This window comes from Toxotes jaculatrix, chromosome 4, assembly GCF_017976425.1.
Source record: "Toxotes jaculatrix isolate fToxJac2 chromosome 4, fToxJac2.pri, whole genome shotgun sequence".
NCBI classification, from domain to species: Eukaryota; Metazoa; Chordata; class Actinopteri; family Toxotidae; genus Toxotes; species Toxotes jaculatrix.
In genome coordinates this window covers 15047068-15060507 of record NC_054397.1, presented here as the reverse complement: position 1 = coordinate 15060507, position 13440 = coordinate 15047068, and the positions used below count along the sequence as shown (strand labels likewise).

The 13440-nt window shown below is 43.0% G+C and overlaps 1 protein-coding gene across 1 annotated transcript; it reads left to right on the top strand.

The window, feature by feature from the left end:
- The first annotated feature begins 7967 nt into the window (after positions 1-7967).
- s1pr5b (sphingosine-1-phosphate receptor 5b) lies at positions 7968-11950 on the top strand. The gene is made up of 2 exons (XM_041037164.1): positions 7968-8056; positions 9519-11950. The coding sequence occupies exon 2, from the start codon at positions 9766-9768 to the stop codon at positions 10993-10995; it is 1230 nt and encodes a 409-aa protein (XP_040893098.1). The 5' UTR covers positions 7968-8056; positions 9519-9765; the 3' UTR covers positions 10996-11950.
- Positions 11951-13440: the final 1490 nt, after the last annotated feature.

Here is a 13440-nt window from a genome sequence, read left to right as displayed (position 1 = left end):
TTTTGTCTGAGTTGTCCTTTTTCTCCCTGTCCAGCTTTCTCTTCCCCTCAAAGTGACTTTCTTTTTCTTTGTCCTTGACTGTCTTTCTCTCTTCCTTCTCCTCTCCTCCTCCTCCTGGCATCATACCTTTTAGAGGGGGGGAAGGGGAAAGGTCCAAGATGACAAGTCCCAGTGGGAATGTCGGAGGCACCTCAGGAAGCTTGTGAAATCCATCACCATCGGCTCCGTTTCCAGCTTCTCCTCCACATGTAAAAATACCCCCACCTCTATCAGTCCCTCTCAGTACTAACATTTAGCATTGAACACCTTTCAAATAGGCACTCAGCACAGCGTCTACAGTGTCAGTGAACAGTAAAATGGTTTATAGCAGCTAGCAAAGACACTCCCAGCTCTTTCACCAAACTTCAACAGTTATAGGGTGGCCCTTAGGGGGCCCTGAGGGACTCATTTTGGGATCAGTGTGTTGCCCAGTCACTCATATAATTGTGCTTCCGTAAACAACGAGGCCTATCAGTCATTGGGAAAACTAAAATACCCTCCCTCCTGAAAAGCACCCAAACAAAACACCAAAATAAGACATGGAGCTGAAACTCAGTGACCCTCTGATCCCTGCAGTCCCGTGGTGCTGATTAGTACTGACACACAACTATGTACAGACAAAACATGAAGTGTGGGATTTTAACTGTATTATTCCAGAGATTTCTCCCAAAGTTCCCCTGAAGTAGTGTCAATGAAATAAAATGAGATAAAACGAGTTTTCCACAGATATCGTATACTGCTTCTACATGTTCCAGCTCGTCACTGAAGCTACATTAGGTAACCGAAATATTCTTATGAAAAATGGAAAATTCTGATGTCTTGTGCGTCATTTTGTACACATTCCCCTGTAATTCATCCTGGCATGTTTGATATCATTTGCTTTGGCATCTTGACATCTTGAAGTTGCAAGTTCTGTGGGTTTGAGGAAAGTGTTGCATAGACCTGCCAAAAGGTTTGCCAGGATTGACGAGTAAAATCCTTAGAGCCAGGATGTTTAGTTTAGGCAAGTGAGCCCGAGGACCGCTGCTTGATTTGACCATTGGGTTGACTTAACAACTTTGATTGCAAATGCTAACAAACGAACGAACAACTCTAAGATTTGGACTTGTCTGGACATAAACCGCAAAGTAACTTGATCCCTTTAGCGGTTATGGGTTGCAATCAAATGAAAACTGTTTAATCAAAAGTCAAGACTCATTGGAACACAGCTGAAAACATGAGAAACGGACAGATTTTTTAACAGGATGATGTTTGACTGGGAACTCTGCGACACTGGAGATTTCTTCTGTCCCTGCTGGCTGTCAGCTGAGTCTATTTCTGATCTCCTGAAGCTTGAGGGCAAAGAGAGGGGAAAACTGAGGAGTCAAATATGGCTTTGGAAGAATTTACCCCACTCCCAAGTGGTTATGTGTGTGTGTGTGACTGTGTACATGCCCATACATGTAAGTGTGTAGGCCGATGTGATTATTCTGCTGCTGTAATCGCTCAAGGTGGAGTAGGGGAAACCCTGCAGCTCACATTTAGAACAGTTCAGCTGAAATTAAAATTCCCTTTTCTTTTCTTTCACTTTTCACCATGGAGCAAATTAGCTGCAGAGGCCAGCTGGTTTGTATCCATGTACAGTCTCCTGATGGGCTCATAGTACATTTACTGAAACCTGCACTGAACTTGCACCGCGGCACACAGAAACAGGACCCAGCTGCTGGTGTGCTTGTGACCTGACATCTAACTGTTTGCAATGGAACAAGCAGCCCCGAAATGTGGTTTCTGGAGGAGGAGGGGAGGTGGCAGTGGGGTGGAGGGGGAACAGAGAGACTGGTGACTGACACATAGATGTGAAGGTTCAGAAACCGAGGAAGACATTAAGTTTCTGCATTTGAATTTCTCTGAACCGCACATAATTGGTTGCAGAGTCTGAATGACATCAGAGCGTTGACTTCTGCTAATGGGCTCGCTGAAAGAGCCGTGGTGTCATTCAAAACAAAATCATACATGAGGCTTTACACACAATACAACACACTCTTTCATAATCTAAAGGTCTGTATGAAAAAGCAGTGTGACTTGAGTTCTTTGAATTAGAATTTCCCTCTTTCCCATACCGTCTATCTCAATGTGTCATGTCAGGCATCTGTTGGCAAGGCAGTAGGATAAGATGTGACAGGTATTACAGGCACAATAAGAGGCTGAAATATGTGCTGCTGCTCTGATAAAACTTCCCATTGTAAAACTGAGCAAAAATGATTTAGGATAACAACACATATCAGATGGCAGAGTGCCAAATGTGTTAACAACACAGCTCAGATCTAGGACACATGTTTAGCATGTTGCTCAATCCTGCAGCTTTGATTCTTTCAAGTATGTGACGTAGCAATGTTTTGAATTAACTTCTTTTTTGTGTGTGTGCGTGTGTGTGTGTATAATATGTGTGGGACTGTGTGTGAAGATTTACACTTTACAAGTTGTGCTAAACATTGTGTTAACAGGACTGAAAAGGGAATCAAACTGTCTAATCTAATCAGCATACTGGAAAACTCTAAATACTCAAAAAATTCCATACATTCAGAGGTCCACACCTGGTACATACCAAGGGCCAAAAACACCTGAACATCCCACCAAGGGAGGGGAGTTTACATCTGCCCAAAAAGTCACTAGATTTGTTGCTTGGCTCTTTATCACAAAAACTCACTACAGGGGTCTTTAAACTTCCCAACTGTTGTAAGAACATCAGGCTCCAACACTGGAGCCAGGACACAATTAGTTTAGGTTAGCCAGTGCAACTCCATCTATTTGGAGTTGCACTGGCTAACCTGGTTCAAACTTGCCCTTTTACACTTGTCACAGTTTCAAACTGACTGAAGAACCAATAGGAAAAAGTCTTTGAATCATCAGTGCTGTCAGCATCACTTTGGTTTGGTTTGAAGGAGATGTGAGGGGCTAATTGTTCAGCTGAGGTCAGCAATTTCTTGAGTGGTGTGCTCTTCAAGTATAAACAGTGGAAGGAAAGGGGGAAACCAGACTTCATTTCAAATCACTTCCAGTCACGCTAACCTTACCGTCTGGTTAACTGAGCTTATACTCTGCCCATTTTGCCGGAGCCTCTCTCTTTATAAAACATCTTCTGAATGGAAACAAAGAGAAAGTTAGTAAGAAAGAAAGTGAGTGGAGGTCAAAAGCGGAAAATGAGAAGGGGGGACTAAAAAGGAGAAACAGAAGGAAAAGGTTTCAGGCCTGAGCTTGTCTCGTGCCGTTCTCCTCACTCACCTTATCAGCGTCTTGGCTGCACGTTTTTTACAAATTATTCCAGGATGCAGTGAGGGGCCAAAACTTCAGGAGATCTGGCATTCATTTACATTCTTACTGGTTTGTGCCTTTCCTGCTCTCTTTTTTTTTGTAAAGAAGACAGAGCAAGATGGAATTTCAAGGGGCCAAAAAGGCAAAACAGAGCGAGGCTCGTTCAAGCAACAAAATCCCTGAGTGAGCGTCCCACAGGGATCTGTATGGCTGCCGTGCGGTTGTAATGTCTTTGTCCGCCCATCTCCTCTGATTACCATCATGTCTCTAGAGGGGTCCATGAGGGCAGAATTCGTGTGTGTCCATGTGTGTATGAGTGTGTTTGCAAAAGTATAATCCAGCTGCAATTATCATATAATATGGGGGGAAAGTATCATATTGTGACTTAAATATGTATTTATATACTTACAAAATTCTTATGAAATGTATTTGGTTAAGTGGTGGGCACAGTTGTGCATGTATATTGGATAAAGTTGAATCTGTATTCATTCATGGGGTTTTTTTGGTCAGACAGCAGTGACATACAGCACCTTTTAAAGCTGATATAGCAAATATGTCTGCAAACAGTTGTTTATTTACACCAACCCCAGACACAGAGCAACTTTAGCATTCGTGTAGAGTTGTGTTTTCTGTATACCTGACAAATATAGTCCAACATTCACTGTACTGTACTACTGTACTATAGCCATAGCACTGAGGGAAACTACAATGATTGATGATAATGATAAAGATGTGTGTCTCTGAGTGACAAACGCATGTCCAAATGCCCTCAGGGACAAAGCCTTGAGTGGCCTTGTGTGTTTAAGGGTTGATCGAGATGGTAACAGCCCTCTGGAGGGTGGGGGGGGGGGGGGTTCAGTATCACACACTAAACCAAGAAATTTCTCAATCTGGATCTCATTAGCCCTGTAGTCTGCCAGTGTTGGAGTGAACACATCCACAGCCACACTCACCCAACAAAGCTTCGGCACTGAGACACAGCCAAGCCAAAAGAAATAGACTCACCAATAGAGTGCTCAGTGACCAGAACCACCTCTACAGTATGGGGATGGAAACCACTGGATGAAAACTGCAGACGGGTCCAGATGTCTGCCTTCAGCAGCAACAGTGAAAAAACACACAGAAAACAGATGTAGACACAGTACATGCACAGGTATACTTCCATTCATGCACGAACACACACAGGGATCATTGGTTTCTCTTTGTCCAAGGTGTTATCTCCTGTTATCACTGTAATTGGGGAAATGAGGGGCCATTTCCTATGAGAAAGGAGCTTAATTGTGATGATTCATTGCTCCTCGCTACATCTTGCAGCAACCACTAGACTGTCGTCAGAAGAAGACCAGATCGCCTGTACCCCCGTCCCACAACCCACCATTCCCCCACCCTCCTTCCTCTCTCAACTTTTCCTCTGAGCTCATTCCTTAACTCATCCCTCCTTCTGCAGCCACCGTGCTCTGCGAGCACTTCAAAAGAACACGGATCCTCGTAAATCGCCCTTGAGTGGACCCCAAACCGCTGCAAGTCAGCTGGAAAGTCCAAACAAACAATGCACTGATGAGTGGGTTGGACTGTCTTAGGTCATGCGACACAACTCCCTGAGCCCATCGAGTGATTGGATGATGGAAAGTAAAGATCAAGCTTCAGTGAGTCTGTATGGAAATGTGCAGAGTGGTTGATAAAGTTTAAGTGGAGAGTGATAATCTGCTGTTGCTGTGTGTGTGCGACAGGGGGAAAAAAAGGACAAAAAATGAGAAAGAGATACAAATGCTAGCAGTGAGGAATGTTTTCTTATCGTCACAGAGCTGGTCTGGCTAGTCTGATTTTCGGGACTTATCAGTGGATTAGGACTGAGGACTGAGTGGTGATAGATTGCAAGAGGGGCAGCGGCGTGATAGCCTTAGAAAGACCCCGGCCTGAAGTGTTTAGGTGATGAGGAAGAGGACTGCAGAGAACTTGGCAGGAAAGGAGCATTTGGATGGCATATCTCTGCCTCTTAGGTAATCAAAACCTCAACCCGTATGAATGTCTGACAGGCAAAAGCTGAAACTCTGAAATAATGTCTGGGATATTTTAAAGTTTTATTGCACTGAGAGGAAGCATGGGTCAGGTTCATGTGCAGGACAAAATTCACCGTCAAAAGTGAAATAAATACCACGATGCCATAAGAGTTACATGTTTCCATTCTAAAACTGTAGGTGGTCCTGATTTACTAGACTCTCTGATGGCAGCGTGCGCCTACTTTTGACAACTATGTCTTTCCCCACAGGCTGCAAAACATCAAAGACATAAAAATATTAACGTTACATCATGTAGTGTGTGTGCTTCCAGTGTAGAAAGTGGAGCATGTGAAAGACAGACAGTGATGAAAACGAGTCAAATGGGAGGGAATGAAAAAAAAAGAACAGGAAAACTGTGATAAAGACAGAAACAGCAACAAGGAGGCTAACACAGACAAGACTGAGTAACCCTCAAACGATCCAAGATGAGGAGATGAAAGAGGGCAGCTTTTCCTTCCTGCTCAGGATAGTGTGAGTCCTGTTGGTCTGTTAGACTACTCATCCTCAGTGTCAGCGTCCCATTTCTCTGTGAGGCTTTGATGTGAGGCCTCTGCATTCACCCTGACAGGATAATGATCTCCTGAGAGGGACTGCCTCCTACACAAAGTGGTGCAGCCAGCAGGGAGTGTGGGTGAAACATGTAACATTTGCACAGACTCACACTCACTCAGCAAAGAAAGTTCACCCACCATGCCCTGCACTAGCTACACCAGTGGTTCTCAAACCTTTTCTGGTATGTCCCTTTCAGGGGGCAAAAAAGTTCAAAACCCCCACCCACTCATCCTACCCCATAATTTTTATCAGCAAACTCTTGTCTGGTTATCCTCCCCCCCAAACACACATACACACACACACTACAGTAATTACTACATACAATGCATTACACAGCACTGCAGCCTTCTGGCTTCCCACTGACGCAAGTAGGATGCAGTCATCTTTTGTGATGGGAGAAGTTCATGTTTTTATTTCTTCCAGAGGCTCCGCCTGATCCCGTTTCAATACAAAGCCCCGAGCACACTGGCCTTTTTCATGAGCAGGCTCGGGGTATTGTTACCGTTTGATCTGTTGGTTCAATGTGTGTCAGTATGTCAACGGTCACTCTTAACCGACATTATCAGGGGCCCAAAAAGCAGGCACTTGACCCTGTCAGACACAAACACAAATTTTGATGAGGAACATGCGAGGCAGAGAGAGTAAAAGAAGAGTAAAAATAGAGGAGGTGGGATGACAGAGAAGAAAACCAAAAGAAAGACATAGTCTCAGACACAGACGTACACAAAGGAGCCACAGGATTCTTCAGCTAAACCAACTAATCCCACAACAAACAGGTTTAGCTGAAGGAAGCCTCTGTTTGAATAGTCACACGCTGTAGTGTAATGTATCAGAGGAGCAGCCGGATAAAGAGCAGGATTTCCAACTGTCAAAAAACTGTGGAAAAGGAAACTTGTTTGAAAGAACCACATACCAGAGTATTGGTGGTATGTTAGAGCAAAAGAAAAGTCACGGCTGCTTCAGATATTGTCAAGGGACAGTGAGTTTGTGTGTTCCTGCATGTCTAATATCATGTTTGTGTAGTATGAACATGTGGGACAGCATGTGGATCACACCAACCACTGGCTTTGAAACATACAACAAACCAATAAAAGTTTTATTTGGGGCCTATACAGCATCCCTCTCACCTCTCCCCTGCTCTGTTTTTGTCCTGATAAACCCTGTACAGGCCCTGCAGGGGGAGGTTTGCAGGTGAGCTGCTGAAGCATGTCAAAGCACGCTGCCGTCTCATTGACAGGCTCTTGGAATGGTTTACTATATAAACCATGTGAATCAGATACACTTCACTTCCTCCTGCTGCATAAGTACGGGCAGTAAAACAGATAATCGTGGGAACAATAGATCTAAATTCTCAGGAACTTTAGAAACACAAAAGCTCAGCGTCCACATTTCACTTTGCTCAGGGAAGTTGGAGAATTGATACTGAGCCATTTCTTTTCAAAACTGGTTTCTCCAGCAAAATGGCAGCAACATTTCGTCAACCTTTAAGGAAGCTGGAAAGTGCTGTTTGTTTAGAACACATGGACACCTGAAAAGCAATAGCAAGTTCAGGATTTGGGGAAAATTTTGAGGTAGCCTTCATAAGAAAAGTCAACTGATTTCTTTTGCTGTTATCATGTTATCATTGTAACAGAAAGAGAGGAGTCCTTGTGATTACGTCAAGAAGACACAGTTTATTTCACCCATTTGTGGTAGCCTGTAGATCAAGGACTACAATGTGAACTTTGAAATGCAAAAACATCTCACAGCTACAACAGCTGGGCATAGTTGACAATCCTGATGTAATGATCGTTCCTGTTCATCACCCAGCACAGATTTTTTTTAGTTTAAGAATTTTCAACATGCACCCAGGAGAAATGTTTTTTCCTCTATGTCTGTGTGTGCATGCACTCAAATGTCTGAGTTACTGTATGCAAGCGGGAGCGAGAGCACGCGGGGGAGAGAGGGAGAGTTAGTTAAGACCAACCCCCTTGTAGCTGTTGCATGTTTCAGCTAAGGTCTCTCTTCACTCCCTCTGCTTTGTCAGTTTGACTGTGAGCCGCTTGGTGTTTGGATTCTCCTCACTGAAAAGCAGATGAAGTGTAGGATGAGGGCAATGCTTCAACAATTTCAAGGTAATTTCTCTGGGATTCCCATGTCTGATGCAATATGTGATAGAGGAAGCTATTATTGGTATTACTTGTTTCAGATATTTTCCCTGCAGGTGAATTTGTGTCGTAATTGTGTCTTGGTGATTTGTGTTGAAATTAATTCATGTTTATGAAATGATTTACACATGAAGAAAAGACAGGCTGCTAAAACTTTTGAACTAAATTTAAAGGAGATTGTACTATTAACAAAAATGCACATTCTCCAAATTTACTAACTACTTTTTTTTTTGTTTTGTTTTAAACTTCACCAATTTCATTGTGCAGTCTACGTGTACAATGATGATAAAGACTTTTCTATTCTATATTTTTGAAAGAAAGATCTGGTTAGTATTCACAGCACAAATGCTGATGCATGCAGTTAAAATGTACAGATTCTCTCAATCGTATATTGTTATCGATCATTTGACACTCAAATAGCGGTACCCATTTCATAATCTCCATTCATATTTTAATCCAATCTGTGCTCCTGGACACTCGGCACTCAGTCGTTTGTGCCAACATGGACATGTTACATTATTTTCCCAAATTCTTGGCAACAGATTGAATAGGTTAAAATCTCCAGACCGTTTCTTAAATGTTAACATATGACTCAAGAAGCGAGAAAAACATTCCCTCACACAACAGAGACTCAAAGGAATGCAACCCTAATCACCCCGATTATTTTCAACATGAAAGTGTAAGGTCAAATAATTCAACCACAACCTTCAGTGTATTTATGATTGCAGTTTGCAAATGCCATAAACTTTGGACGTGCTGTTCCTGTCTTTAAACTGTGGAGGTTTAAAATATATTTGCATGTGTTGGGCAATTCAAACACACCTCATCTATACTGTGAAAGTGGAATGGTGATGCTGAAGGGAAAAGCAGCTGCATGTGTGCCAAATTAAGTGCACATGTTGTGATGGTTCTTGTCTAACAGCCTTACACTGACTGACATATGCTTTAAACACAACGGGAAAGACTAAATGTTTGTTTGACATTAAAATGATCCCTCTGTGCGTTTGGCCTTTAGTATCACATTCTGCTCTGCAAACACAAAAAGCACTAATCATTCAGTTTCAAAGGTCGTGCCTGTGGTTTAAGTTTCATATCATGACGATTTCTATTCAGACGACAGAAGAACGTGTGCGTTGAACCTATCTAGCAGCAGTATACTTTACTGTATATGGCAGGGCAGAACACAGGATGTTTTACATTGTAATCACATCACCATCTTACACTTTGCTTTTCTGTGGAACTATGATTCATAAATCCTCACTGCATTTCGGCTAAATGATTTGAATGTCAGTAATGCAATGTAATGCAATGTAATGTAACTTAATCCTAATTTAGTGCTAAAATGAATGTTCACTTATTTGTTTTAACTGAATAGTGGGATGTTTTGTAAGTAATCTTTAAGGATCAGGACTTTCTTGTCTTTCTGCAGAGTCTGGACCCTCTAACAGGGACAAACAGAGCTCAAGAGCACCGTCTTCTGGCAAAAAGGAAAACATCTAGGGATTCTGGTGGATTACACTCTGTCAACTTCATGTAAGCCCTCCATTTGTTAAAGGAGCTTGGGCATTTTTTGTTCTTGGACTAACTCTTCACAGCTCCTCCTGCCAGAGCATGTCTGCAAAAATGGCTTTATAGCCAATGACTGTAGGCAGAATAGAAGAAAAACAACATAAAGCATGGAGGCTTCAAGTTCTGCTCATGCAGGGACTTCCCCCTCTACACCCATCTTCCCCACCTCTCTTTCTCCATCCTCTCATGGCTACTTTCAGTTCTTCTTGGAGTACCAGTGCAATTCTGTCATTGTGGAACATTACAACCACACTGGCAAGCTGCAGAAAGACCGCTACCGTGAGGGGCTCAAACCTGAGAGTATTGCATTCCTGGTGGTGTGTCTTCTCATCGTCCTGGAGAACGCTGTGGTTCTCATTGCCATTTGGAGGAACAAGAAGTTCCACTTGCCCATGTATTACCTGCTAGGTAACCTGACTCTGTCTGACCTGCTGGCTGGGATTACCTACATGGCCAACATTATCATGTCTGGACCTAATACTTTGAAACTGACACCATTGCTGTGGTTCCTCAGGGAGGGAGGGGTCTTCATCACTCTGGCTGCCTCTGTCATTAGTCTGCTGGCCATTGCAATTGAAAGGCATGTTACTATGGTGACCATGAGGCCATACCATGGGGCAAAGCGAGGACGGATGTTGGCGCTGATTGGTGCAAGTTGGGCCCTGGCAAGTTTTTTGGGGGTCCTACCTATTCTGGGATGGAACTGCATCCACAGACTGGACCAGTGTTCAACAGTGCTCCCACTTTATGCCAAAAGCTACATACTCTTCTGCGTATCCGTGTTCAGTGCAGTGCTCCTGGCTATTGTGGTCCTTTATGTCAGGGTTTTCCGCATTGTCCGCACCAACACGCAGCGCCAGCGGCTGGGTCTGTCAGGCAGCATGCGAAAAGGCTTAGCGAGGAAGTCACAGAAATACATTGCCCTCCTCAAGACAGTCACCATCGTGCTGGGCGTCTTCATCGCTTGTTGGCTGCCCCTCTTCCTCCTCCTCCTCCTGGATTTTTTTTGCCCAACCCGCAGCTGCAGCCTGCTCTACAAGGCTGATTACTTCCTGGGAGTAGCCATGGTCAACTCGCTTCTCAACCCCATTATCTACACTCTGACCAGTAAAGACATGAGGAGAGCCATTCTGAGGCTGCTTTGTCGGCCGTGTCTGATGACCAGAGACGGCCAAGTAAAGAAGATCGGGATGCCATTCCTGGAGTGCAGTTTCAGTAAGACTGAGGTGGCTTCACAGAAGTTGGAGGGGGGACTGGAGACGACCATTTCCTCTGGGAACGTTGTCACCACCCCATCTCCAATTAAAGCTCTCTACCCTAAACTCTTCAAGTCATAAGGAGATAGTCTGACTGGTTGAGTCCATAAACGTGTGAATGGATTTCCCACAAAACAGAGGACATGTAGCACAAATGCATCTTATAAAGAAGAAGCAGATCTGGTATTCTCAAATTTGGAGTATAGCCAGAAGCAGATGTTATGGAGGCACAAGAGAATCATGTTAAGGCAAATGTCTCACATTGACAAGTCAAAAGTGGTGCGGTTGAAGCAACATAACCACATCCACAAACTTCACTGTGACATGATCACAGAACAAAAGGCCATAAGGATGCTACTCAAATGTGAACAAGCCAACAAACTAGCCTAACGTTCATGAATATAATGCAAGTGATGAGTCTCCTTAACAGATTTGCACTGAATTCATAACCATGAATGGAGCCGCAGGTTTGTATTAAAGTTTCCTGCGGCTCTGCAGTTTGCTTTGAAGTCTGGAAGTATGTTTCTGTGAAAGCAAAGACTCTTGTGACTGAAAAAGTATAAACTGAGCACAAACATTTTCACCGAGACCTGCTTGGTTAATGGTGAATGAGTGTGACTGTCTTTTCCACTCTCCGCAGTTTCTTATGCCTTTAATACATCACAGGCACCATGGTGTGCTAGATTTGATATTGTTCAGCACCCCTACGCATATAGTATCTGTGTACACAGGGAGAGTTACGGGGTAAAGAAAGATAACAGGAAAGAGAGAGGTGGCACTTACTCTTAACTGCTCTTGCAAAGACAGCTCAGTGGAGAATGCTGCGACCTAGTCGTGGGAGGGAGGGAGGCACAAAATTAAAATCCCCCTCTGTTTTGAAATGACAGATGGTTAACCAATTTAAACCCAAGCGGATGGTTGCTGGAGTTGCTCTCTGACCTTTTGAAATGTCATTCAGGCATCTGCAGGAAAATTTCTATACCAACTAAAAAAACAAAACGTCATCATATAATCTGATTAATTGTCAGACGTAATAATGCTTGGAAATAAAGTTGTAGGTGTAATTATCATCATGCAGCTGCATTGGGATTTTAAAGGACAAGAATGAGCCTGCACTTGCAAGCTAAATCATGTAGAATCAGAGCAGATTCATCACTCCAATACTTCCCTTCGCTATTCATCATGTTAACAGAATATTTGTGGTTATAGTTTAAGGTACTGAACTTTTCTTATTATGAAATTCTTTTGAGATCAGTCTTTTTATACTTTTTTTTTCCAGACCATAATTGATGAATGAGGCAGTGTGCTTTTTTGTACTGTAATTCATGTAGAGAACTTTTTGTATTTCTGAGGACTTTTTATGTCATCTATATTGTAAATTATATATATTTTGTAACAAGAAAGGGCTAGCAAACTTTACCTTTCTTTTCATAAAAGAAATAAAATGGTTTCTTAAATGCTTCAGAAGAGTTTTCATTGTGTGGCCACTGAAACAGTGCATTCATAAAAGCTTATCTGTGTGTATTTCTTTATGGTTATGCACGGTTGTGTGAATGGAAGAACAGTTCTTGAAGAAGCACCACAGGAAGTCAGCCCCCTTGTCTCACATCTGGTAATGGCATTGGCCTACATACACGCTCTACTATGAGCTCTGCATGTCTGAGGACGGCTCAAGCACCACACAATGCAGCTTTTATTCAGACATCGAACTCTCCATTTTTCTTTTTCTTTATTCTGTCAGCCTGTGGGTACGATTGGCCATCACCTCAGTCTGACCTGCTGTCCACGCTTGTCATGGCTGAAACCGAGAAAGTTAATTTGCAGCTGGCTTTAATGTTAGCTCCTGGGGAGCTGTACCTTCTGTAGACGGGACAAACTCAACAGGCTGTTAATTCAACTAAAGTTTGTGTATTTCCCTGCATTTCCCATGGCTAAAAGAGACATTGTAGTCCCACTGTGGGGCGTAGTTCAAGAGAAACATTGTGTGGGTTTTATTTGGTATTTTATCTCATACAATTACGAAACACTGATCTGGGGTATGCTTATTCTAAATGCCACAAAGGGAAAAACATGTGAAATGATGTCTTGATCTGCTGCGATATTTTGCAACCACAGATGCTGAAGGCTTGCCACTGCTCGTAGAATCTCTTTCCAAGCATAAAACATTATTAAGATTGCAAATCTTTCTGACTAAACATAAGCATGGTGTGGCAAGGCAATTATTTATTGTTTATGGAAATACTATATGTGAACTTTACACAGCTCTCAGAGGAAGTTGGTTGTGTGCAAAGAGACACATTCGGTAGCTTCATGCACAGCAAAGTCCTACAGTATCAAAACAGGTAGCCTGACAAACTATATGGTTGTTTCACTTTTTGTTTAACCTTCGGTGACCCAAAGACATACTGAGACACCTTTGATACAGTTTATATGGGTGCAGGTGTTTCTCCAGATGTGGGCTGTTTCCACCAGCGCGGTGCCTGCTCAGAGAGGTCAGCAAGTCTGGGAATTTTTCCTGTCCCTCAG

Bases quoted from the DNA above. Each gene is read 5' to 3' on its own strand.
- s1pr5b (XM_041037164.1), top strand. From the start codon at position 9,766: ATGGAGGCTTCAAGTTCTGCTCATGCAGGGACTTCCCCCTCTACACCC.